This window comes from Haliotis rubra, unplaced genomic scaffold (assembly GCF_003918875.1).
Source record: "Haliotis rubra isolate DU_JTF1 unplaced genomic scaffold, ASM391887v1 Scf437, whole genome shotgun sequence".
Lineage (NCBI taxonomy): Eukaryota > Metazoa > Mollusca > Gastropoda > Lepetellida > Haliotidae > Haliotis > Haliotis rubra.
The window spans coordinates 255671-281658 of record NW_025767121.1 but is presented as its reverse complement, the minus strand read 5'-3'; the positions used below and the strand labels follow the sequence as shown (position 1 = coordinate 281658).

At 38.6% G+C, this 25988-nt stretch overlaps 1 protein-coding gene across 2 annotated transcripts in view; it reads right to left on the bottom strand.

Moving 5' to 3' along the window:
* Positions 1-248: 248 nt before the first annotated feature.
* Positions 249-25988, bottom strand: part of LOC124289245 (synaptotagmin-5-like) — a 91665-nt gene continuing 65925 nt past the window's right edge. The window contains exons 4-6 of one of the 2 annotated variants that reach the window (XM_046725850.1): positions 22401-22521; positions 14054-14068; positions 249-1205 (exon numbers count right to left, since the gene is read on the bottom strand). In XM_046725850.1, the coding sequence (XP_046581806.1) occupies positions 907-1205; positions 14054-14068; positions 22401-22521 (435 nt within the window). In that variant the 3' untranslated portion in view covers positions 249-906. The remainder of the gene's footprint in view (positions 1206-14053; positions 14069-22400; positions 22522-25988) is intronic. The other variant, XM_046725851.1, reaches the window with a different exon arrangement.

Genomic DNA, 25988 nt, shown 5'->3' with positions numbered 1-25988 from the left:
AGTTGATAATGTGAATCTGGTTCGGGTTATTTACAGATCGATGTTAAATAGCTGGAATATTGCTGAGTGCAACTTAAAATAGCAAACAACCAGTGAGGACACGGGATGGAACTGGTCTTCAGTAACCCATGCTTGTCGTAAGAGGCGACTAACAGGATCAGGTGGTCAGGCTCGCTGACTTGGTTGACACATGTCATCATATCCCAATTGCGTAGATTGATGCTCATGCTGTTGATCACTGGATTTTCTGGTCCAGACTCAAATATTTCCAGACCACCACCATATAGCTGGAATATTGCTGAGTGCGGAGTTAAAACAACAAACCAAACCAAAGTAACAAACAAAAACATCGCCATGGATACATCTGGACACAATGCAGCATAGTTGTGACACATGTGTTTCTTAAACTGTGACATGAGTCATTTAACTTTTAAAATTCAAATGGGCTGTACTTTCTGCATGAAATGTGTGCAAGAAATACAGTTGCCCAATACTGAATATATAGTGGCCAAGAAGAACCACATGTCCACCAAACCAGATTCCAGTGAGTGCCAAACCCTTGAAATCAATGCGTGGAGTGACTCAGCCACAGCTCTGCAGATGTTGTATGAGAAATATTGCCAGCTGCGGGATCCTATCAAAATGTTCATTACCCGGAGCACCTACTGGTGGCTTTGCTCTTCCTCGAACCAGATCATCATCCCTGAACCAGATCATCCCCAAACCAGATCATCATCCCCAGGATGTTGTTTCAATTAGCAACACCACCACAGATGTAGTCACAGGCGATGGAGGAATGTAACGAAAGCCTAAACCCATGAAGTATTGACGTTGGTCATCCCCACTTCACAACCATTTGAGACACATGGTTTTGTTTAGTTCCGTCATCTCGTCGTCGTCCTGGCGTCAGCTGAGGTTGTGCCACCTAGCAACTGCACTCTTGGCACTGATCAGGTCCTTCCAGTGAGCAATCTCGTCTCCTTCGGAGGTGGGACCGAGCTGAGTTTTACCCAGCAGTTCATCGTTACCGATCTTATTGTCATGGTATACTGCAAGCTCCAAGCATATATTGTTGAGGAACTCCTTGCCAAGGTTGAACACCAGTGCTTCATTCCAAACAGGATTTGTTGTGTTGTGTTTTGTTGACGTCTTCTTCTTCTTTAACTTCTTCCCAGAAAAGGATAAGGTTGCTTTCACATACGGATCTGAAAGAGAACATGAAGTGTATGAGAATAAGGTTATTGAACAAAAGTGCAAGAGTACAGTATTTAATTTTATTTAAAGTGAGTGAGTGAGTTTAGTTTTACGCTGCACTCAGTAATATTCCAGCTATATGGCGGCGGTCTGTAAATAATCGAGTCTGGACCAGAGAATCCAGTGATCAACATCATGAACATCAATCTGCTCAATTGGGAACCGATGACATGTGTCAACCAAGTCAGCGAGCCTGACCACCCTATCCCCTTAGCCTCTTACGACAAGCATAGTAGCCTTTTATGGCAAGCATGGGTTGCTGAAGACCTATTCTACCCGGATCTTCACAGGTCTATTTAATACGATTTGTATAAAACATTTTGAATAATTCATATGAGCTTACAGATCACACAGCAAACATTGCACTATAACTGTGGTATTTCCATGTCTATGTTAAAGTGTAGTTATTGGTTTGGTTTGCTTTGTTGTTTAATGCCGCACTCAGCAATATTCAAGCTATATGGCAGCAGTCTGTAAATAATCGAGTCTGGACCAGACAATCCGCTGATTGACAGCATGTGCATCGATCTACACAATTAGGACACTATGACTTGCATCAATCAAATCAGCGAGGCCTGACAACCCTGGACTAGACAATCCAGTGATCAAAAGCATGAGGATCGATCTATGCACTTGGGATACGATGACACTTGTTAACCAAGTCAGCGAACCCGACCACCCAATCCTGTTAGTCGAGGCTACTATTATTATGACGAGCTTGGGTTACTGAAGACCAATTCTAAAGTATAAGTTCTAGTATAAGTTAAAGTATAGGTGCTATGACAGTCATAGCTTTGTGAAACATGTCACTGGATTGCTATTTAAAGGAGAACCAAAGTCATCCATGAACTTCTGCAGTGTTTAAAACTCCCAAAATTCCAAGCCAGACAGCCGGACTGGTAACTTTAAAAAATTACCAGTCTGGATACAAACTTGCCTGTCCGGTTTTCAACAATTAAAAACTGTGACTGCCATTTCCAACTCGCACAAGCTCCATTCACTGTTTGTAGGCATCGCAATGAACTACATAGCAGTAACAGGCAATGCACCGAGTTTAGGTAAACAGAAAGTACATGATTGTGATTGGATATCGTAACACGAACTGTCCAATCGTAAGTAGTTTAACATAATTATCATAATACCTTAAACACCTCAAACTGACAACAAGAGAACCTGTCCGATATTATGAAATATTTACTCTTAGGGGTAAATTATCTACCAGACCAGGCTAGTTTTGAAATTTGACTGTCCGGGATGAAAATAGACCGTTCTGGACAGTCAGGCAGGCGGGAATTTTAAATGCTGACTTCTGTAATACTGCTAAATGTAGAAACTATTCAGCACTTGTAAATAACATGTTTATGCAGTTTCATGCTTCTCAATCACCATCTACTGTTAAGATTATGTATGTCTGTCATTTGTCACCACTTTCTGTAAATAGTATCATTCTGTTTATCAGTTGTTACACTTTCTTTAAATAGTATCATTCTGTTTATCAGTTGTCACTACTTTCTGTAAATAGTATCATTCTGTTTATCAGTTGTTACACTTTCTGTAAATAGTATCATTCTGTTTATCAGTTGTTACACTTTCTTTAAATAGTATCATTCTGTTTATCAGTTGTCACTACTTTCTGTAAATAGTATCATTCTGTTTATCAGTTGTTACACTTTCTGTAAATAGTATCATTCTGTTTATCAGTTGTCACTACTTTCTGTAAATAGTATCATTCTGTTTATCAGTTGTCACTACTTTCTGTAAATAGTATCATTCTGTTTATCAGTTGTCACTACTTTCTGTAAATAGTATCATTCTGTTTATCAGTTGTCACTACTTTCGGTAAATAGTATCATTCTGTTTATCAGTTGTCACTACTTTCTGTAAATAGTATCATTCTGTTTATCAGTTGTCACTACTTTCTGTAAATAGTATCATTCTGTTTATCAGTTGTCACTACTTTCTGTAAATAGTATCATTCTGTTTATCAGTTGTTACACTTTCTGTAAATACTAGTCCACACAACACGAGTAATTGTAATAAGAACTACAATAAATGAGAATCAAAAACATTATTCAGATAATTTTGTATTTTGTCTTTATTAATTTTTTGTTTGGTTTTTCTTCCCCACCGACTGACCCATGTTCATGGAGGCTACATGAGACACACACACAAAAAATGATGCCCTAAATAAGTTGTCACACTTTCATTCATTCATTCATTCATTCATTACTTCATTCATTCATTACCCTAATTTTTAATCATTAATTTACTCACTCACTCACCCACCATAAGCCCTCTCACCCACTCACTCACTCACAATTACCCTAGTTTTACTGACAGCACCAATCTGTCTTATGTTTGCAGGCCCAAATTGAAACTGAGCACCAGGATGAGGAGAATGCCCCTTCAATATCATAAACATACTGTTACAGCCATCAGCTAGAACACAAAGCATTGTCCTTTGAAATTTGAGGTTGCTTCACTGTGGATTTCACACCTCTTATTTCAATTCAGAGCCAAGCTCCAAGCACTTTAACACCACAGCAAATGTATAAACAGGAGGTAATTGAGACGACTTCAAATTTCAAACCAGAATGGAAATTTGCCTCCATTCTACCATGACAAAATTAAACGAAAACTCTTGTTGTTTGCTTTGATATAGTGTTAGGGAAGATATTTTTGGAAGCAGCCCTGTTTGAGTCCAAAGCTTTTAGTGTGTTGTCGATGTGAATTATGGAACACTGATAAAAACCTCTAGAAACATTTCGGTGCCATATAAGCAGACATGTTATTTCAACGCCTCTATGTTTAACTTGTATATATGAGTGGTGGAGTGAGTGAGTGAGTGAGGAGTGAGTGAGTGAGAAGTGCCATATATGCAGAGTGGATTTTAGTTTCAACGCACTCTATCCAGCTATATTAAATAATCTCTGTATCCAGTGAGCAACAGCATGAGCATCGATCTGCTCAATTGGGAATATTTGTCAACTTCAGCAAGCCTGACCACCCGATCCCGCTAGTAAGCCTCTTACGACAAGCATAGTCAGCTTTGTAACGCAAGCATGGGTTGCTGAAGACCTATTCTACCCCTCGATCAACTGTATATAAGACAATGACTAAAGCCAGCAGTGGGAAGACAATGATGCCAGCCTCACAAGGTTTAGTTTAGCACCGAATGTCACCATTATGATTCCATTGCATCACTGTCGGTTCCAGAAAGTGGCAAATCACAGGTTCTCTGTTGTACCTAAAACTTGAATTACACTTAACAATGCAAATATTTTTCTCACAAGCACTTTGAATAATATAGTAATAGCAACTCTGTATTCTGTAACTTATAATTGCACAGTGCAATATATTTATTACCATGACTGAGAAAGAAGTGAGTGAGTGAGTGAGTGAGTGAGTTAGTGAGTGAGTGAGTAGTGGTTTTACACTACTTTAAGCAATATTCCAGCAACATCACGGCCGGGACACGAGAAATGGGCTTCACACATTGTACCCATGTGGGGAATCAAACCCAGGTCTTCGGCACAAAGAGCAAGCACTTTAACCACTTGGCAAGTGAAAGAATTAGTTTTCCATTAGTATTAGTTCCACAGCGATGTGGTGGTCAAACCAGCTGTTTTAATCAGAGGGTTTTACAATGATTTGATACCTCAAAATCGAAACCAAAAATCAAGTATTTTCAAGAATATTGATCATTTTGAGTTTGAACGACAAACCAGCATGATATTGATCACTTTGAGTTTGAACGACAAACCAGCATGTCTTGTTAACAGCATGTTGGTAGTGAGTGAGTGAGTGAGTGAGTGAGTGAGTGAGTGAGTGAGTGAGTGAGTGAGTGAGTGAGTGAGTGAGTGAGTGAGTGAGTGAGTGAGTGAGTGAGTGAGTGAGTGAGTGAGTGAGTGAGTGAGTGAGTGAGTGAGTGAGTGAGTGAGTGAGTGAGGAGTGAGTGAGTGAGTGAGTGAGTGAGTGAGTGAGTGAGTGAGTGAGTGAGTATGGTTTTATGCTGCTTTTAGCAATATTCCGGCAATATCATGGCGGGGGACACCAGAAATGGGCTTCACACATTGTACCCATGTGGGGAATCGAAACCCAGGTCTTCGGCATGACGATCATCTTGGTAACAAACTGAACTGTCATGAGCCCCACCAGTGGCAGGACATATGACAAGCTGTATATTTAAAACGTCTTTTCTATTTTCTGCCACTCTGAAACTATTATCCTGAAAACATATTTTTCTATCTGAATATCCATCGTGCCTTGCGTAAATTGAACAAATTTACATGCTTGAATTTTCACACTTTATTTTTTGCCATCACAAAGTCAACACAGTTGTGCTGCTGTGGAAAACTCCTGGAGTCTGTTGCAGAATATCAGTGGAAACTTGGTGAATTATTGATGAAATATATAAACGGAATACAGCTGGAATGCTCCCTGGACTTACTCAATTACTACTGAAATGTTGCTTAAATGTTGGGACAATATTACTGGAATATTTCAAGAATTTATTAAGATACTGCAGGAATTCTGCTGAAATACCGAGGGAATATTGATGACATATTTCTAGAATGTTCTGGAATACTGTTGAAATATTGTTTGAGTATTTCCAGAATATGCTATGATAATAGTTCAATATCTGGGGAATATTGCTGGAATATTCCAAGAATTATTGGAATACTACCAGAATAGAGCTGAAATTTTGTGGGAATATTGATAGAATATTCACAAAATATACTGGAATAATAGTTCATTATTGTGGGAAAACTGCAGGGAAATTTCTAAAAGTTACCTAAATACTACATAAACACGACTAAAATATGCAGGAATTGCTGCAATATTGCCAAAATATTGCTGCAATAATTTCAGGAAAATACTGTGACATTGCTGGAATGTTACAAGAATGTTGTAAAGACCAAATGTGCCCAGTTCCGCCATGAGAAAATACAATGGTTGAGCCAATGGCCTTTGTCTGCGAGCCTCATTAAATACCCTCCTTAATTTCGCTTCATTTTAGGGTCCTGTGTGCGTCTTCAATAACATTTGTAATTTTCAAGCTGTTTCAGGTGATTGCGGAAGATGACACTGTAGACTATCCACAACAGAAACATTATTATTCCCAGCTGAAGGGCACCCTCGCTGACATTTCCCGGCTCATAAAAGCACCCTAAAATAGATTATTGATGAGAGAAAGAGACATGTCAATTTTGACGAGCCATCAGGCAAAGCCATTAATTCATTAGATTTTCCAGCCTAGCGACATGTGTTGAAATACAGGACCAAGGCTTGTTCATCGTCCTGAACCGAACACTTTCAGTCTTCATCCTTTCATTAACAATGAGATATATAATAGACTCACTGCTTACAATGATTGTCTTGTTCCCAAACCATCTCAAGTTTGAGAGGGCTCTGCAATAATTTCTTAGGCATCTATTAGATTTTACACCATTGTGGAATACAATTAAGAGAACAATTCTATTTCCTTCCAGGAATTAATTTAAGTTGACAAGAACTTTGATGGCTTTTGCTTGTCATTCATTCTTGTTACATTTCGTTTGTACTTCAGTGATTGCTAATTGTTCTTACATCACATAAAAAAAAAATAATTATTTTTTCTCCATTCTGATAACAGACCCTTTGATGAAAATCCTGAAATGAAATGATTAAGAAGCTTTAAAATGAATCAAAATTAAGTTCACCCATTATAAGTCACTTTAAAATTATATGTCAGGTAATTATTTATTTATTTGAAGACCAAAGCAGGCTTTATCGAATTAAAGTACAGAACCTGTCCTTGAAAGTATTAGCATTGAGTGCATCATTATTGGCAAATGAGGACATAATCCCAGCTTTGCATCCAACTGATCATTTACTGCATCAGTGAATTGGAAACCAGCATCCGAGTGCGTTTGATTAAAAGGCACTCAGCCTTTTTGAAGCAACTGGAGGATGAAAGGTAGTCCCTATTGGAGATCTGTTTAGAAGTTTTCACTTAAGTGGACTTGTAATACCTTGTCCGAATGTAATAGTTACTGTGCCAATATTGCTTTCAGTGAATTTAATAACTGGCTGATGTAGAGTGAGAGATGATTACAAGTGGGAATTGCGCTTGGAAACTATGCAAACACCTGTCAATATCTTCCATTTTGTTCAATTTGTAAGGCAGGTTTAAAGTTAATGTGCATTGGAGGTTTAATTTGAAGATGATTTTTCGGAGTCAAACATGGCCTTGATGGAGTCATCTTGTTGTGGAAGTCCCCTGACAGCAGATCACAGATGCTGTCTGTTTGTCATCAGAATTCCAACACAAGCGCCACAAATGAGTTCTGGTGCTCAATGTCGATAGATTGGTTTCCCGCTATAGAAACTTGCAGTGCAAACAAATTACGGACAGTTATAACGTACCAATCAGCTCCAGCTTCATCTTCAGTGTATTGGGAGTGAAACAGAATCATTTCACGCCTAACAAGCTTGCTTATTTACCACACACTGTTTTCGAAACCCTGCACAAACATCACAAACCATTTCACATTTTCAAATGCCAGAGTGCGCATTCCTTCCAAGCCCTTTACACACATGGAAATTCGTTCAAAACTATCCACATCGGTTGAATAACTCCACATTCCTACAAGACCCTATCAGTGCGCAAAATAGACACTGGCCCACCAGTCCGTGACTAGTAAAAATCCAATTGGGCCAGTAAATCACCACAGTCCCTGGCCCGACTGGCTAGTGAATTTCCATGGGGTCATTTTTTAAAATACATCACTCTCCCTGACTTAAGTCAAAATACACTTTTAAATCATGCAAAATTATGGCCTGATAAATTATGGTATTTTACCTTTTTGTAATCTTTTGCTAGGTTTCTACATTCAAATTTTGGGCTAGTGAATTATAATGTGAGCTAGTAACTTTCAGGCATAGCTAGCCCTACTGGCAAGCAGAATTTGGAAACTATTTCGCACACTGGACCCTATACACATCTTCAAAACCCTTCACATTCCTTCCCAATCATTAACACACATACATATCCACAGAGGTTTAACACCTCCACATTCCTATAATGTGTCCTACAAACACCTTCAAAACCCACCAGTATTCCTTCCAAACATTTCACACACCTGCATATTAATTCAAAACAATGGACATGGCATAAAAACCTAGCACATTCCTTCCCAACCACACAATCCTACAAGCCTGCAATATACTCGTCTTCTCGCACAGACCCGTGAAGATCCGGGGTAGAATAGGTCTTCAGCAACCCATCTTTGCCATAAAAGGCGACTATGCTTGTCGGAAGAGGCGACTAACGGGATCGGGTGGTCAGGCTCGCTGACTTGGTTGACACATGTCATCGGTTTCCAATTGTGCAGATCGATGTTCATGCTGTTGATCACTGGATTGTCTGGTCCAGACTTGATTATTTACAGACCGCCCATATAGCTGGGATATTGCTGAGTGCGGCGTAAAACTAAACTCACTCACTCACTCTTCTTGCACACATGCACTCATGCATGGACATTTGGGATAGATAGAAACATATTAATAGTTTGCTTATCTATTGCTTCAGTGCTTTTTTGTTGCTTCAGAGGTTCTTCAATGTTAGACAGATAATGGACAATGAATTACTAAGAGTGAGTCTAAGTTTTGCCGCTTTTAGCAATATTCCAGCAATAACATGGCGGGGGACACCAGGAGTGAGCTTCACTCACTGTACCCATGTAAAGAATCAAACCTGTGCCTTCGGCATGACAAGTGAACACTTAACCGCCCCACCGCCTGCTGACACTTAGACCATCAACATATAAGTCTGAATAGTTACAGAACACCCACACCTGAATGACTGGGTGCAATACACATGAACCATGACAGATTAACTACAGTTATTCGAAAACTGGGGCGGTGGGGTAGCCTAGTGGTTAAAGCGTTTGCTCATCACACCGATGACCCGGGTTCGATTCCCCACATGGGTACAATGTGTGAAGCCCATTTCCGGTGTCCCCCGCCGTGATATTGCTGGAATATTGCTGATAGTGGCGTAAAACCATACTCACTCACTCACTATTCGAAAACTAGTAGTTCTATAAGTTCTTCTGTATATCATTGACATTTTGCTCCATTTTGTAGTGAGTGAGTGAGTTTAATTTTACGCCGCTCTCAGCAATATTCCAGCTTTATGGCGGCGGTCTGTAAATAATCGAGTCTGGACCAGACAATCCAAGGTGCAACAGCATGAACATCAATCTACGCAATTGGGATACGATGACATGTGTCAACCAAGCCAGCGAGCCTGACCACCCGATCCTGTTAGTTGCCTCTTACAATAAGCATGGGTTACTGAAGATCAATTCTAACCCGGATCTTCATGGGTAGGTCCATTTTGTAACCCCTGTAATGAAAGAATCATAGTCAAGCATGCTCTACTTGACTGTGTTGATATTCCATCACAAGGAAAATATTTCAGGATGAAAACAGTCAAGGAACTTTTTATAATGCTAGTTGTTATATAATTGTTGATCTTCTTAATAGAAATTGAACTGCTTGAAAAATTTTGATGAATATGTTTTGTAAATAGATAAGCACAATCATCAATGGATGAAGTGATGGTGTAAATCCAGCTAGGGCCCATGCAGGAAGCGAATGTTCCGTAAGTCCCCATGGTTCCTAGTATGGTGATCTACCTTCAGTTGTTGGCGACCTATAGCATGTTATATGTCTTTTTCTGTAGTTTCAGATTTACAAGCTAGTCTTTCATTTATATCTAACCTCCAGAGAGAGGAGGGTCGCGAGGTTCGATCCTTGGCCACATACCAAAACACGTTAAAATATGGGTACTTGTTGGTCCTGCCTGGCTCAGCATTAATGGGTAAAACAAGGACTGGCATTCATGCTTCACTGCGGCATGGTATCTCAGTGGGCTAGCACTATAAAACCAGCTTAAGTCTGGGCTAGTACAAGCAGCCACAGATACACTCACATGCACGTCGTCATATGAACGAAATATTCTTAAGTACGACATTGAACCCCATTTCACCTCACCTGACCTGATCTGACCTCACCTTACCCCATTTCACCTCACCTCACCCCATTTCACCTCACCTCACCTCCATCTCACCTCACAATAATATCTGTGATATTCTATTTGTTTTACTGTCCTTTTATTTACATTCTTGATAATAATATACAAAAATCCTGAATGTATAACTAGTTTTAGTCATTACATGGCTGAAATACTGCTGATGTGACTAAAAATCTTAACTCCCCAATGTCCTTGTACAGATTGTCTAATGCATATGTCTATCACTGCACAAATCTCAGGGTGATTGCCATATTAATGAGTGTTCGTTTATCACTATCTGCAGTCAATTGTAAAACCTATGGGAAATTGATTCAGTTACAAGGTATTGGCTACAGACTGACTCCCAAACACAACGCCTGAAATACATGGAGCTTCACCTTGCAGTACGGCTAACCATAAACATAAACAACAAACCAGGACCCCTTTCCTCAAAGCGATCGTAGCGCTACGACAGTCGTAAGCCTATGTTAAAGTATGGGAGTTACAATCATCTTAGCGCTATGATCGCTTTGAGGAACGGGGCCCTGGACCAATATATCATCTTCATTCGACATTCAGAGATGCCAACCTCAAAGTGTTGCAAATAGTAGTTTCAAGGATCAAAATTAGTAGTTTGACCATAAAATTAGTAGTCAACTAAATACTTAAAATCATGATGGGTTCTGAGAAAGATGATATGACACTAATCAAGAGTGAAGCTTTAATTCCACATACCTCCAACAGCGGATTTCCTAATTATCATCATTACATATCTTTTTGTCGTCTCTTTTTGGCGAAAATGTATCTAATCGCCGAACATATGTTTTTGTCTATATATCCGAATTTTAATGAATTTTCTTAAAATTTCGTAGAATTTCTAGTGCAATCATATTGGCGTAGTTTGAGGCCAGAATTCGTAGCGACTACGATCAAATCGTAAAGGTTGGCATCTCTGGATATTTGTGATTTTTTAAATTTAAGCTACAGCTGCTAAATGTTTTTGCATCCCTCCAACTTGCAAAGTCTTCTTTTGTCCATCCAGCAAGAGTTTATAAGTGCATCAGATGCAATATTTTACATCTGTTGAAACCTCATACTCCTTAATTTTCAGTCAATCACTTCTGTCTTATGTGGCAACTTTGTATGTTCAAAAGTTGCAAGACAAAAAGAGAAAAAGTCAAACACATAAACACATCTGAATTTCAAAGACTTTTACATAACATCGAAATTTGACATTTCAAGACAGCCCAAACAAACGTTTCATACTCCATTATTTTTTGTGTCAAAAACTTTTGTAAAAACACATCAAAAATACATCATTCCAAACTGATTTACCAACTTTACAAACTGCTATGAAATCTGCATCATCAGCAGATTTTGTCATAATGCCACCATTAACAGCCAAATGTATCTCTTCCCATTTCTTTGATGTGTGGAACGAGCAGGATCCATTGGACAGCCCGTTCGAAAATTACCGATCAAACTCATTTTCTTCAAACAGTAATTTTCTGTGAACATGATTCACAAACAGTAATTTTATTATTTCAAGAAAGGCGAATTAATCATGGCGTCATAAACTGCACTCATTTACCGAACAAACATTTTAATATTGTAATTTCCCTCGGAATAATATACTGCCTGACTTTATGTCCGCCTCTTATGAGATAATCAAGAATACATCAAATACATCAAGACTGTATTACCCCCAAGTGGAATGTAGAATATTATTAACCTTTTTTATGAAGAATCTTCAAAGTGGTTTTAGTCCCTCCTGATAATAGGATAATGTCAAAGAAAAATACTAATCATGATTTTACGACAAGTTTGACAAGCTACGTAACAAATTACTCTGTTGCAGAGCAGACATGCGGGTTTACATTCCCCTGAGATGTACACAGTGTGTTTACTTCGTAATATATGTACATGGAAGAACATCATGCAAGGGGCTCATTTACATGAAAATGATTGAATATATTTGTGTGACTTTGAAACTTAAGAGACACAGTAAACAAATATATTGCAATATGGTAACAGAGATGAATATATAGATAGCTACTTTTCACTCAAAATTAACCTTCACCAAAGATATGGGTGAAATTTAGCAATCTCTCTGAGGGGATATTGTTGCAATGAAAATGCATGCTTGGCACCACTGTGATGTCATCGGTAATGATGATGTCACAATCAAATGACATCACTAATTTCTCAGCTACTTTCCATTCAAAATTTAACCTCCACTGAAGATATGGGTGAAATTTAGCGAATTCTTCTCTGCTGATACAATATACCAATCATACAAACAAAAGTAGTTTACATGAAAACATAAAAAATACAAAAGTACAAACACAATTTTCTTAAGAGCAAAAGCTGAAATTGCCCTTTTCCATAGAATGACCCATTATCATGTATCATTTTATCTCAGAACATATGTTACCATATGTTAACTAAAAACTTTAACAAGAATAAAGAAGCCGCCCATCAAATGTTAACTAAACAAACAAAGGACAATCACTAAAACAATTTTAATCCATTGTGATCAATGGTTGATGCTTATTTGAAAAAAAAAGGGAATTGATTCCCTTACTCATTGTGGCTTTCACGGCGATTCGTGGCACCGAGGTTTGTACTTGAGTGGTGGTGGTGGAATTGGGTTTAACGTCGTGCTTGAGAATATTTCGCTCATATGACGACGTGCATGTGAGTGTATGTGTATGTGTGGCTGCTTGTACTAGCCCAGACTGAAGCTGGTTTTATAGTGCTAGCCCACTGAGATACCATGCCGCAGTGAAGCATGAATACCCCACTCAGACACATTATACTGACTCCGAGCCGACCAGTCCTTGTTGTACCCATTAATGCCGAACGCCAGGCAGGGACCAACAAGTACCATATTTTAACGTCTTTTGGTATGACGCGGTCGGGGATCGAACCTGCGACCTTCCGCACTCCGGGCGGACGCTCTTACCACTACACCACTGAGGCGGTCTGGTTTGTACTTGAAATGTGGTTTTAGCGGCAATTGTCTTTTTTCAAATATGGCTTTCCCGGAAGGACACCGAAGTTGGTTAGGTACACTGATTACACTCAAGGCAATGCTAATTACTGTGTACTAGCTACGAAAAGCTGGAAGAATGATCCTGAATGATAAATAGAATCTCACCTCTGTGTCTTGTGATATCAAACATATCATTGCTTGTCGATAAGTTTAAAATTCCTTTGACAGAGTCAGAGCTTCTAAATTGTATAAACTTTCTATTGTTATATTACATTTCAAAAGACATGAGGGTGAAACTGTTTATCATCCACAGGAGATATCGCTTGGGTGAGATATAGAGATTATTACATGAGTAAGCGTGTCATTCGACTTAAAGGAAACAAATGTCAAATTTTGTATTGTTCGAACGAATGTGTCACGTTCAAATGTTTCATGACGTCACAGACAACGAAATACAGAAACAATGGTTACTAGGCAAAAGTGATATGTGCACATATTATATAAATGACACTGGTTATGTTTCACCATATAAAAAAAGCATATTCTCCTAGGACACATCACTGCAATGAGATTGGGACCATTGTGATGTCATTAGTAACCATGATGTCACAATCAAATGACATCACTGTGCTCTATGCCACTAAAGCTGGTTAGTTCTATTTGTCTAGTCATGAAACCGATTAATACTGTTTACAAGCAGAACAAGGCGGAAGAAGGAATTTGGATGATCAACAGAATCTCACCAAGTGTCTTCTTAGCTGAAATATATCAAGAATTGTTGATAAAAATAAAAATACCAGAGTGTTTATAAATAAACAAAGAGTGAAATTCCCTATCAGTCTGTCTCAGTGTGCGAAATAGTTTCCAAATTTTGCTACCCATTCGGGCTAGCTACGGCTGAAAGTTTAACTAGCCCACAAAATATTTCACTAACTTTGAAAGTGGACACGGGTTTCATCATTAAGCTGCTAATATGATGAACATTTTTATCAGGCCATAATCTTGCATGATTTAAAAGTGTATTATAACTTAACAAGTCGGAGAGAGTGATATATTTACAAAATGTCCCCATGAAAATTCACTAGCCAGTCGGGCCAGTGACTGTGGAGATTTACTGGCCCGACTGGATTGTTACTAGCCACGGGCTAGCAGGTCAGTGGCTATTTCGCACACATAATATTAATGGTAATCATCATCGTGATGTTTGTTTGTTTGCTTGCTGTTGAACACATGACAACAACAGTACATAGACAATGAATCATAGCAAATAAATCTAAACTGCACCAGACAATCCAGTGATTGTGAATACTGATCCCAACCATCAAGGTAAGACGACACACAATTAACCAAATAACACAGGTTGACCACCCAATCCATGAAATTACCACTTACTACTAAAACTAAATTACTTCATAATAATGAGTGTATATTTATAGCACTAAATACTCCAGGAACTAAATGTCTGCTAAAAGTGCTTGCACAGCACATTATTACCCCATATAACCCAAGCTGCCTGTGAGGCGCTAGAAGGTTATAGTCCCATGACTTATCCCACCGGGTACCCATTTCTTAGCTGGGTGAACAGAGGCATGGTTGAACAAACTCACTTGAATAAGGTGAGACCACAATGTATCACATGTGCTTCGTTGTGGTCCTAGGGGGACAGGACTGAAGTCCTAGAAACTCTCAGGAGTCAAGCTACCAAACACGGTCACCCATCCAAGGACTCTCCATGCCCAACATTGCTTAACTTCAACTGATTTGTGACCTGAGCTCTACACACAGCACCACATGCTACCACATGCCACCACCAATTACTTTTTACTTTTAATCAGGAGGTACATACTTCTTTCACATATATTCTTTTAACAATCTCTTCAAGGCATCTGTGTACATTAACTGCAGATGGAGGTGATTCATATCAAGCCTGAATGTCACATGTACACTGTATTTCACCAAACAAAACCAATGGAAATGTGAACAAGAATTTCCTTTTGTTCATGCATCTGGAGAAAAATGGTTTATGAGATAGTTGTTTGGTATAAAAGAGGTGGGCGAGGATGAAAATCTAATTTGTGAGAAGGGTCATGATTGGTTGGATGGTTTGTTAACACCGTACTCAGCAATATTCCAGCTACATGTTGTTGGTCTTAAAATAATCGAGTCTGGACCAGACAATCCAGTGATCAACAACATGAGCATCGATCTATGCAACTGGGAAATGATGCCATGTGTCAACCAGGTCAGCGAGCTTGACCACTTGATCCTGTTAGTCACCTCTTACGACAAGCATGGGTTGCTGAAGACCAATTCTAACCCGGATCTTCACAGGTTTGGGAATGTCATGAACATGGTGAACAAAGATCAATAGCTTCACTGACTGAGTTTGGATTTACGCCGCTTTTAGCAATATTTCAGCAATATCACGGCGGGGGACACCAGAAATGGGCTTCACACATTGTACCCATGTGGGGATTCGAACCCGGGTCTTTGGCATGACGAGTCAACGCTTTAACCACTAGGCTACCACACCGCCCCCAGTAGCTTCAGCAGCATTAGCTTTCACATACTTTCATGGACAAAACACAGCCAGACACCACTGTGTCAAAGTTGAAGGGATCACCTTCTCATTAGGTGGAATAGGAACTGTCATTGCTGACTAGACTAACGCTTAGTCTCTGAAGATATTTGTTTGATAGTGACAAACAATTCTTTTTAAATTGAAAAGGAGCACCAGTGAGATGGAGATCCTGACCCTGAGGAAATCTAGACTTGCTTCATTAAGGACTTTAGCATTGCAGGGACGGCCAGACAAAGGACTTCATGTATTGCTTCTGTGGGAATCAAACCCAGTGCATAGATTTTCGAAGCTCTCTTAGTGCTAAGATAGTCGTAAGTTAATGTTAATGAATGGCACTTACGACTGTCTTAGTGCTAAGAGAGCTTCGAAAATCTAGGCCCAGGTCTTGATGCTGAATGTTCCAGGAAACTTTCAGACTGTCATAGCATCATTTGGGGCTTTACCATTCCAGAAACAGCTGGGCGGAAGGAAAAAAAATGTGGTTCAAGGAATCAGAAACCAAACCCACTATCGATTATCGGAGGACTTGTGGTGAACCATTATCGATTATAATCGAAATATATACATTTTTAAAGTAATCACCAATTTTAAGGGATTTCCCCCAGCTTTTTTCTAATATATTTTCACATCTAAATTATTTATCAGTATATCTCATTATGTTCACGATAGATGTAAAATATATTCATAGACAGGTTACAGTAATATTTACCGTAGTGATGAATACGAAACTATGAATACAATGTGCACAGCTTTACGCTGTTGAGCGTGTTTGTTTGTGATTATTCATCAAATTTATTGGTTAGTTTACTTCATTCAAGTGTGTTATACTAAAACAATAAAATTCTGATTAATCGAAAATATGTTTTTTACAATCGATAATTATTTTTAATCTTTCTTCGATTTTCGATTATTTGCGATGATCGGAACACCACTAGTTCAGGGCTATGAGACAGACTGATGGCTGACATGAATTATTTTAAGTGTACTTTTGTAGCTCCAGTGTCCAAGAACAAGAACCATGTGAATATTTGACTGAGGAATATCCTATTTACAAACAAACATCCATATTGATAAGTATAACAAAGGAATGATCAAAGGGATATTTAAAAGACGTATCCTCAAGGCAAAACCTTCATTTTTTTGCACAAGACATTGATCTTGACAAGGTTGTTCCAAATCTAAATAACCTGACATTGATAATCCAATATTTATCATAACTCATATTATCTGTCAATTAGTGAACATATAGTCTCTAGAAATATCTCAAGTGGTGGCTATAAAAGGACATGTATTGAACACGAAACTGACACCATCTGCAAATAATGACATTAGAAGTTTAATGTGAATATTATTGTGAGAGTTGAGACTCACTAAGAGTGAATTTGGTCTGGAAATATACTACCCATCCAAATTTTATGCTCACTTAAAGCACTTGCTATATGTTATGTATATATATGTGGTTACCGGTACATCGAGGATGAATTTCTCTACTAACTTGGGGGAACCAACTGCAAACCTTATGCAGATGAATTGTATGGTGATCATGCATTAACTTGCTGAAAAGCATGTGCAAATATCATGCATGTGAACAGCTGCGTTTTGGTGTAGAAGTTTTGTTAAGAATTCACCAAGTTTCATCATTTATTGAACTCATGACGGTAATCTTTTCAACGTTACGAATTTGTTTTACAATACATCAGTTCATGTGTAAACAGTACCCTTAAACTGTATAGAATATTTTACAAAATCTAGTTTAGATCAGTTGACTGAAGTAAGTGGTTACATTTACACTAGTGAGTCTAAACGTTTGATGGGTAAAATATTTCAGTAATATAGATCAGGAAAAACAGAAACTGACTTCACAAATTGTACGCAAGAACTCAGGTCTTTGGTGTGAAAAGTTAAACTCTAAATTACCGGCTGGGCTATCCAACGGTTCTCATATACAATGTCCCTCATCAAAAACTTAAAAGATTTCAAACTACATAGATTTTCAGAACTACAAGGTTGTTTTATTTAGTAAAGAAAAACATAGCATTACTATAATAAAATGGCCTAAAAAGCATATGTGACATCGACTGAATTCTAATTGGAAACACTGTTTTTAGTGCAAATTTGCAAATTTGAAATTAGGAACAAAACAGAATTTTAAATTAGAGTTATTATTTATAGCACCTGCTGCAGTGAGATCAGACCCCGACTTCTCGAAACAAACTTCAGTCTTAATTTAAAGTTTTTACTGAAATCTGAGAAAACACAGGAAATGCATTTCCCAGAATGAACTGAAATCAATATTAAACTCAAACATTATAAGTCGATAATTTGAGTTTGGTGGATAGATTATTTAAGTTGTTTAGGCATTTTTATTAAAAAAATGCGGTTGAGCTAAAAATTCAGCTGTTTCAAATTGTCATACTCAGTTTGAAATTTGAGTAAAAACTTAAGTTTGTTTCCAGAAATTGGGACCAGACCCTTTATATTTTCATGCACCAAACCAGTCAAATGCCATATATTTTACTACTCCCAAAACAATATTTTTCAATAAAATGTTACATATTTACCACAAGTCTCATACTGATATAAAAACAACTTTATAATTTTGTTCAAAAAAAAAAATGAAACAATTACATTTTTTCTTAATGTGACGTGTATTCTCAGATAACACCTTATTATCGTTTCAATGTAATGTCATGTTGTTAATTTCATGGTGCTTATATCTGCCACTCAATCACTGAGTCATCGTCCAGGGTCTGAAGCATGTGTTGGGAACACGTTATTATTCACAACTGACACATCAGATGAAACATAATGAAACTGACCTTCACATTTGTGATAATATATATTTTAAGAATTATTAGATAACACATTTACAAAAAGTTAAAAAGGAACAAAAGATGTCACTGTGAAGATGTTTAGAACACATATGTCATCACTGGGTGAAAAGAGTTAATTTTCTTGTCTATCCAAGACTTTACAATACATTTAGTGCAATGATAATGATAAAACCACTGTCTTTTACCAGAAAATGTGAAAATTTGAAACATTGTTTTTTTAGTGCAAATTTGAAAATTTGACCACAGAACAACACAGAAATTTAGATTGAAGTAATTATTTACAGGACCAAATGAAGTGAGACCAGACCCGTTAATAATAGTTCATGCATGTTAGTTTCAGTTATGTTAAAGCAATATTTCTTAAGTTCAAACTCTTATTTAATTGTATTTAGTATTTGGATACATAAACATCATTTTGTTTCCATGCTCTTTCTTACCAAATTATCTTCAAAACATATTAAGAACCAATGCAAAAAGTAATCTATTGTGGAAATGATAACTGAAAACCTATCACATGTATCTTTTGTCTCACTGTTGGTATTATCATGGTGTGACAAGTCCATCACTATAATGTGATAGAAATTGCATTTGCTTGATGTTTTAAGGATTTTTTAAAAACTAAAATAGGTGCTACTTTTGCTCAAAAGTTTATTTGATCAGAGGTACTTACTAATATTTGGCATCATTATTGTGATGTGTTTATCATAATAATTCATACTAATATTCTTTATTAATATTTTCCTAACTTCTGAATCCTAATATATTGCTTGAGAATATTTTGCTCATATGACGACGTGCATGCATGTGTATGTGTATGTGTGGCTGCTTGTACTAGCCCAGACTTAAGCTGGTTTTATAGTGCTAGCCCACTGAGATACCATGCCGCAGTGAAGCATGAATACCCCACTCAGACACATTATACTGACTCCGAGCCCACCAGTCCTTGTTGTACCCATTAATGCCGAACGCCAGGCAGGGACCAACAAGTACCATATTTTAACGTCTTTTGGTATGACGCGGTCGGGATCGAACCCGCGACCTTCCGCTCTCGGGCGGACGCTCTAACCACTACACCACAGAGGCGGTCTATACCTTTTTGAATAGTATGTCTGTGAAATGAAGTTTTGTTACTTTAAACTGGTGTCTTTCTCTAAGCTGTTACTGATCATGATGAAACTAATATTCTTTATTAATTTTTTCCTAATATCTGAATCCTAATATATCACTTGTAGTGATAATAATTTGTAATGAATTTTTCGTATGAATTATTATTCCATGATATGTACAACATGGTCCCAGTTATTTTCTAGTGAACAATTGACTTGCCCTTGCATGTGTTTATGACAGGTACAACTTTTCACAAACACGAGGCATCATTACTGTTTGATAGTGATTCATAAACAAATTGAATGTGTCACACTCTTACAAATGACTTTGCCTTTAGCAGAGGTGTCCTATGACTATCGAAAGAGGTTTGAAGCTTTCATTCATAATTTCGGGCGGTGGGGTAGCCTAGTGGTTAAAGCGTTGGCTCGTCATGCCGAAGACCCGGGTTCGAATCCCTACATGGGTACAATGTGTGAAGCCTATTTCTGGTGTTCCCTGCCGTGATGTTGCTGGAATATTGCTAAAAGCGGCGTAAACCAAACTCACTCACTCATTCATAATTTCATCGTGATATAACTGTTTTGGGGAGGGAGGGAATGGTGGATGGATGTTATGAAACATTGTAATTTCCATGGTCAAATGTCAGTGCATGGATTACAACTTCAAATACCTGACACTGACCTGAAAAAGGGGCGGTAGGGTAGCTAGTGGTTATAGCGTTTGCTTTTAGCAATATTCCAGCAAATTATCACGGCGGAGGACACAATGGGCTTCACACAATGTACCCAGGTGGGGACTCGAACCCGGGTCTTCAGCATGATAAAGGAATGCTTTAACCACTAGGCTACCCCACCACCCCCAAGTGATTGATGTCATGAGCATCAGTCAACTCAACTGGGCTACAATGATATATATATTTGTATAACGCCAATATATCCAGCCCAGCTCAGCTGCTCAAAGGCGCTTTGTTTTTCCCTCGATCATTGGATGTCAATCTCAACGGCACATCATATTTTTCAATCTCAACTCCCTGGGATCATACAACTCTTGCAGCCATTTAGGTGCACCGAGGTCATGGGCTTCCCATTTTTACGAGATACCCATTCACAGCTGGGTGGACTGGGACACATAGTCACAGTACTTTGTCCAAGTTTACTGCACGTAGCTGTACCCGCAACTAGGTGTTTGCATGTATTCATGTGGCCACCATCTGGTCATTTATCAACGGATTCGTGGGTTCTTTTAAGTGCACAGGGTTGTGTACTGTACACTAGGGGTTGTGACAACACTGAAAGAGTCTGCACACAAACTTGACTCCAAGGTTTTTACACCCAGTTACGGGTGGGCTTGATCCTCGCACCTCAAACTCACTGGATCACTAGCCTGGCGCCTTAGATCGCTTGCCCACCGTGCCCCCAAGTCCACATACACCAGCCATCTTGGTAAGCCTGATAACCTAACCCAGATGCCAACCCCTAATACCAAGCATAACCCAGATCTTCTCTTGATTCACTTAATGAATTGAATATGCATTTCATCCCACAGCAGAGTGGAGTCATCCCACAGATGACATCCTTACCTTACATCAGCTTGCTGGCCAGGGTTAAACCTCTTTGATCATGTGGACAAGGCGTCCGACTTCGGAATAGAAGGTTTCGTGGTTTGAATCCCAGCACAGGACTCAGAAATTTTATGGTCGCTACAAATTAATTTCTAAACAAAATCACTTCTAAATGACTAATGGTTTGTTTGTTGTTTCTGGCTGTAATTAGCATTAACATAGAGTCTATAAACAGTTGAGTCAAACCTGTGGTTGATATTAAGAGAACATGCCATGCTGTCAAGGAAAATAACACCAAGAACCAAGATTAATCAATTTTATACTGATCTCATGCTAAGTATAGTTTAACGCCAGATTTAACAATATTGCAGCAAATATATTGACAGGGCTGACTATTGAGGGGGAAACAACTATTGCGATAGTGATAGTCTGTTGCGGCGACATATGTACTACGATAGTGATAGTCTATTGCGACCAACTATTCAATACTATTGCAGTAGTGTTTTTTCTCCTTGTATTGTCTCATTTGAAGTCATTTCCCAAATGAATGTATAGTTTATATGAAATAAAAACAAGTTGAAGTAGTTCTTTTAATAACTGACAAGAAACTTAATGTTATTCACAACTCCGAGTCACATGCCGTGTTTTCCGCCATGTTTGTTTAAGAAGTAACAGGGGCAGATAACTCTAATCAAAGTGACTGAATCTGGTACTTCCTGTATTTTGTGCTGTGCATTTATCAACCGAAGTCAATTACTAAACTATCGAGAGTCAAACATACTATCAATGCATTGATATTTTTTCGGTTCTACCATCGATTAATTGCTATCGGAGACTCAACAATTGCGATACATCGATAGTTTGATGCATCGTTACAGCACTATATATTGAGATACCCGAAATAGCTTCACACATTCCACTCATGAAGGATTTAATTAAAACTGCAAGTTCAGCATGATGTCAAACATTCTAACCACTTGGCTACCTCCACGGCTATTGGAACTTACCTAGAGTTATCTTCCCTTCCTCTGAGTGCCTGAGATTCCTGGCTTTGGTAACAACTATGGTAAGTCTCTCGGCGCTGGGCAAATAACACAGCGAGAACATCAGATCTCCTATAGCATGTTGCTGTGGAAACAAGCATATCATTATAGAAAGATATACACATAACCAACAAGAATGGTCTGTGAGATCATGGCCATTAGTGGTATCCATGTAACATGTTGCTGTGGAAACAAGCATATCATTATAGATATATACACCACCAACAAGAATGGTCTGTGAGAACATGGCCATTAGTGGTATCCCATGTAACATGTTGCTGTGGAAACAAGCATATCATTATAGATATATATATACACCACCAACAAGAATGGTCTGTGAGATCATGGACATTAGTGGTATCCATGTAACACGTTGATGTGGAAACAAGCATATCATTATACAGAAGTATATTTCCTGGTCAAGGGCAAACATCTTATTGGTCAGTCACTGTTTTGTCCGAGAAAAGATCTGATGAATATTGCGATGTCAAATTATTTAACCACGGACCATCAAATTTGAATGGGAAGAGGAGGAAGAATTTTGTTAGAGACAAAATAAGCCTTTGTTCACTGCTTCTACAGTCTGTTTGAGTCAGAAACGGACCGATGAAATGCAAATTTTATCATTGTACAAAATTGCCACATAAATATGAATAGTACACATGTTTATCATTTACTAATACCCAACAGCTTTCTTATATTTGAAAATTTTCCGGACTCCACCAAAAAAGTTGTTCAAGAAACTATCATCATTGAAAACACAAAAGTTGTTATCTGTCGCGGCGGGGTGAAACCGCAGAAATGGAACAGCCACTATCTCGTCGTGCACGGGATACACATGCCTGATGAAAATGAAGTTGAATGCTGACTGAAACAGTTGATGATTAAAGTGTAATGATTTTTTCCGTTACTTTGAAGCTCGAAGGGCAAAACCATTTTATGCCATTAATAAATTCGTACTGGCAGCAAAGCTTTTAGGAGTATCAACAAGGGTACTGACAAATGTTCTCAACACAAACATTGTGAGGGTGATGCGAAGCAGGTAGGGTCGTATCAAAATCACACAAATTAAAACATTTGGACAACTTTCAAAAGAACCTTGTAAGGCAGTCTATCAACAAGCTCTCTATTCTGAAAACAAATACATGTCGCTGAAAATTTTAAAAAGCATTTGAAGCAAGAACACAACCTCAGAGTATCAAAGTACACACTCTGGCTTAATTTTACATTCTTCAAGTATCGCTATAAGAAAAATTTCGGGAGAATAGGTCAGTACTCTGTGAATGCCCTGATATCGCTCAACTTGAGAAATAATTTTCTCAGGGTTATAAAGAAGAAGCTGAGGAAGGGTTCGAGCCAGTGTACTTGGATGAGACCTGGGTCAATGCCTCGCGACAATGCCAGCAGTCAGTGGGTACCGATGGAGGTGATAAGGGAATCACGAGAAAGCTGCCTCTAGGAGAGAGTAATCATTCTCCATGCTGGTTGCTCCAGCAAAGGCTTTCTCCCAGGCTGCGACTTGGTATTCAGGGCAAAGTCCACAGATAACAGAGACTACCATTCGAGATGAATGGCGGCGGTTTTCCCTCGATTGGGTTAAAACAAGTTGGTACCAGCTCTACCAGAGAAGTCTTTTATCGTAATGGACAATGCCCCATACCACAGCATGCAGGACCCGACAGTAAAGCCTCGACATCTAACAGTCTAAAAAGGTGATATGATATCATGGCTCGACAAATTTCAGATCGCGACGCCTTCAAAGGCAACGAAGCCTCAGCTATATGAGATCATAAAACCCACAAAGGTGAACCTTTCTACAAAGTTGACAGTTACATAAAAGGTAAGGGTCACGATGTTCTTATGACTTCCACCCCATCACTGTGACCTTTAACCCCATTGAAATGATATGGGGTATTGTCAAAGGAGATGTTGCCAGATCAAACACAACTTTTAGATTATAGACATAGGAATATTTTCTTCTCTGTTTTATTAAATTTATGAGGACATTTATTAAAAGAACAGTTTTCTTTTATTAATTTTTCTGTAATTTTCAATCATCCATTATTGTGAAGAAACTGATAAACATTCCAAATTCTGTGTACTTTTCATGTCCCTATGGAAGGAATAAAGTCAGGACAGAACCCACTGTCGGCTAAATGCGTGGAGTGCAATATCACGGCAGGGGACACCAGTAATGGGCTTCACACATTGTGCCCATGTGAGGAATCGAACCCAGGTCTTCGGCGTGACAGGCTCTAACAGCTAGGCTATCCCAAAGTCTCCCTTACAGTAAACACAGTTAAACATGAAACAGTGTAAATATATATACCTCCAAAAATGAAAAAGCTGATCATGAATATTTGATTTCATGAGTAAACCTCCCAAACTTCGAAATCCACGGGACAGTGGATTATGAATATGAATCATAGTTTAAGACAAAGAGACTTAAAATTCTCGATAGGACTGAGTGAAATATATTTAACACCTTTTTCAAACAGTTTTTCAAGTTACGTTACGGCCTGATATGGGAAGAAAGCTAGAAGTGACGATGTCTTATGCCTGAACCTAGGTTGGACATGGAATGGGACCCTATAAAAGTGACTTAATCTCACTCCATCAGAACCCTCACACAAATACACCTCACATCAAAACATATCTGTGACATCATTATGTTTTTGAATAATCCATAATTTTTCAGGAATATGTTGAGTCCTCTTGGGCAATTCCAAGCTCCTTCATGACCTAATCTTAACCACAATCCACAGAGTCTTTGGAATGTGTGCCAGACTGTGAGAGCAGGGATGTGTTTTAAGTAGAACAACCTTGTAACCCTCCCTCCTTTAAAAATATTGGCCCAAGCACCTGCAGTGCCTCTGCCCCATTACTGTTATGTAATGTAACGTTACGAGGTTGTTCCCTTCTACATAAGGCTCAGCTCAGCAGGCGAACCATTCCACATGCTCTGTAAGTGTTGGGGTGTACAATTGATTGTTTTCATCTTGAACACATCTTGTTTAAGGAGACACATGTTCTTCAGAATTTGTTATAAATACCACTGACGATGCCTCGTGTGCCTCCCATGAAATTGCTGCAGCTCCTAAAACGTAGGGGTCGTCAAGGTTACTGCACCTATGTTGCAGCTTGCTTACACAAGTGTGTAGCTGCGTGTTTGTTTGTTGTTTAACGCCACACTCAGCAATATTCCAGCTATATGGCAGTGGTCAGTCAATAATCTAGTCTGGACCTAACAATCCAGTGATCAACAGCATGAGCATCAATCTACACAATTGGGATACGATGACATGTGTCAACCAAGTCAGCAAGCATGACTACTTGATCCTGTTAGTCGCCTCTTATGACAAGCATGGGTTACTGAAGATCAGTTCTAACCCGGATCTTCACTGGCTGTGTTGCTGCATATACTTCTGCAGAGCATTAAATAATTTTGGGGGGATCATAGGACCACTGAAATGTCATGCATCTAATGATTCTGAATAATCTTTCATTTTATTCCTTAAAGCCAAATGCAAGGCAAGGTAACAACAAGCACCA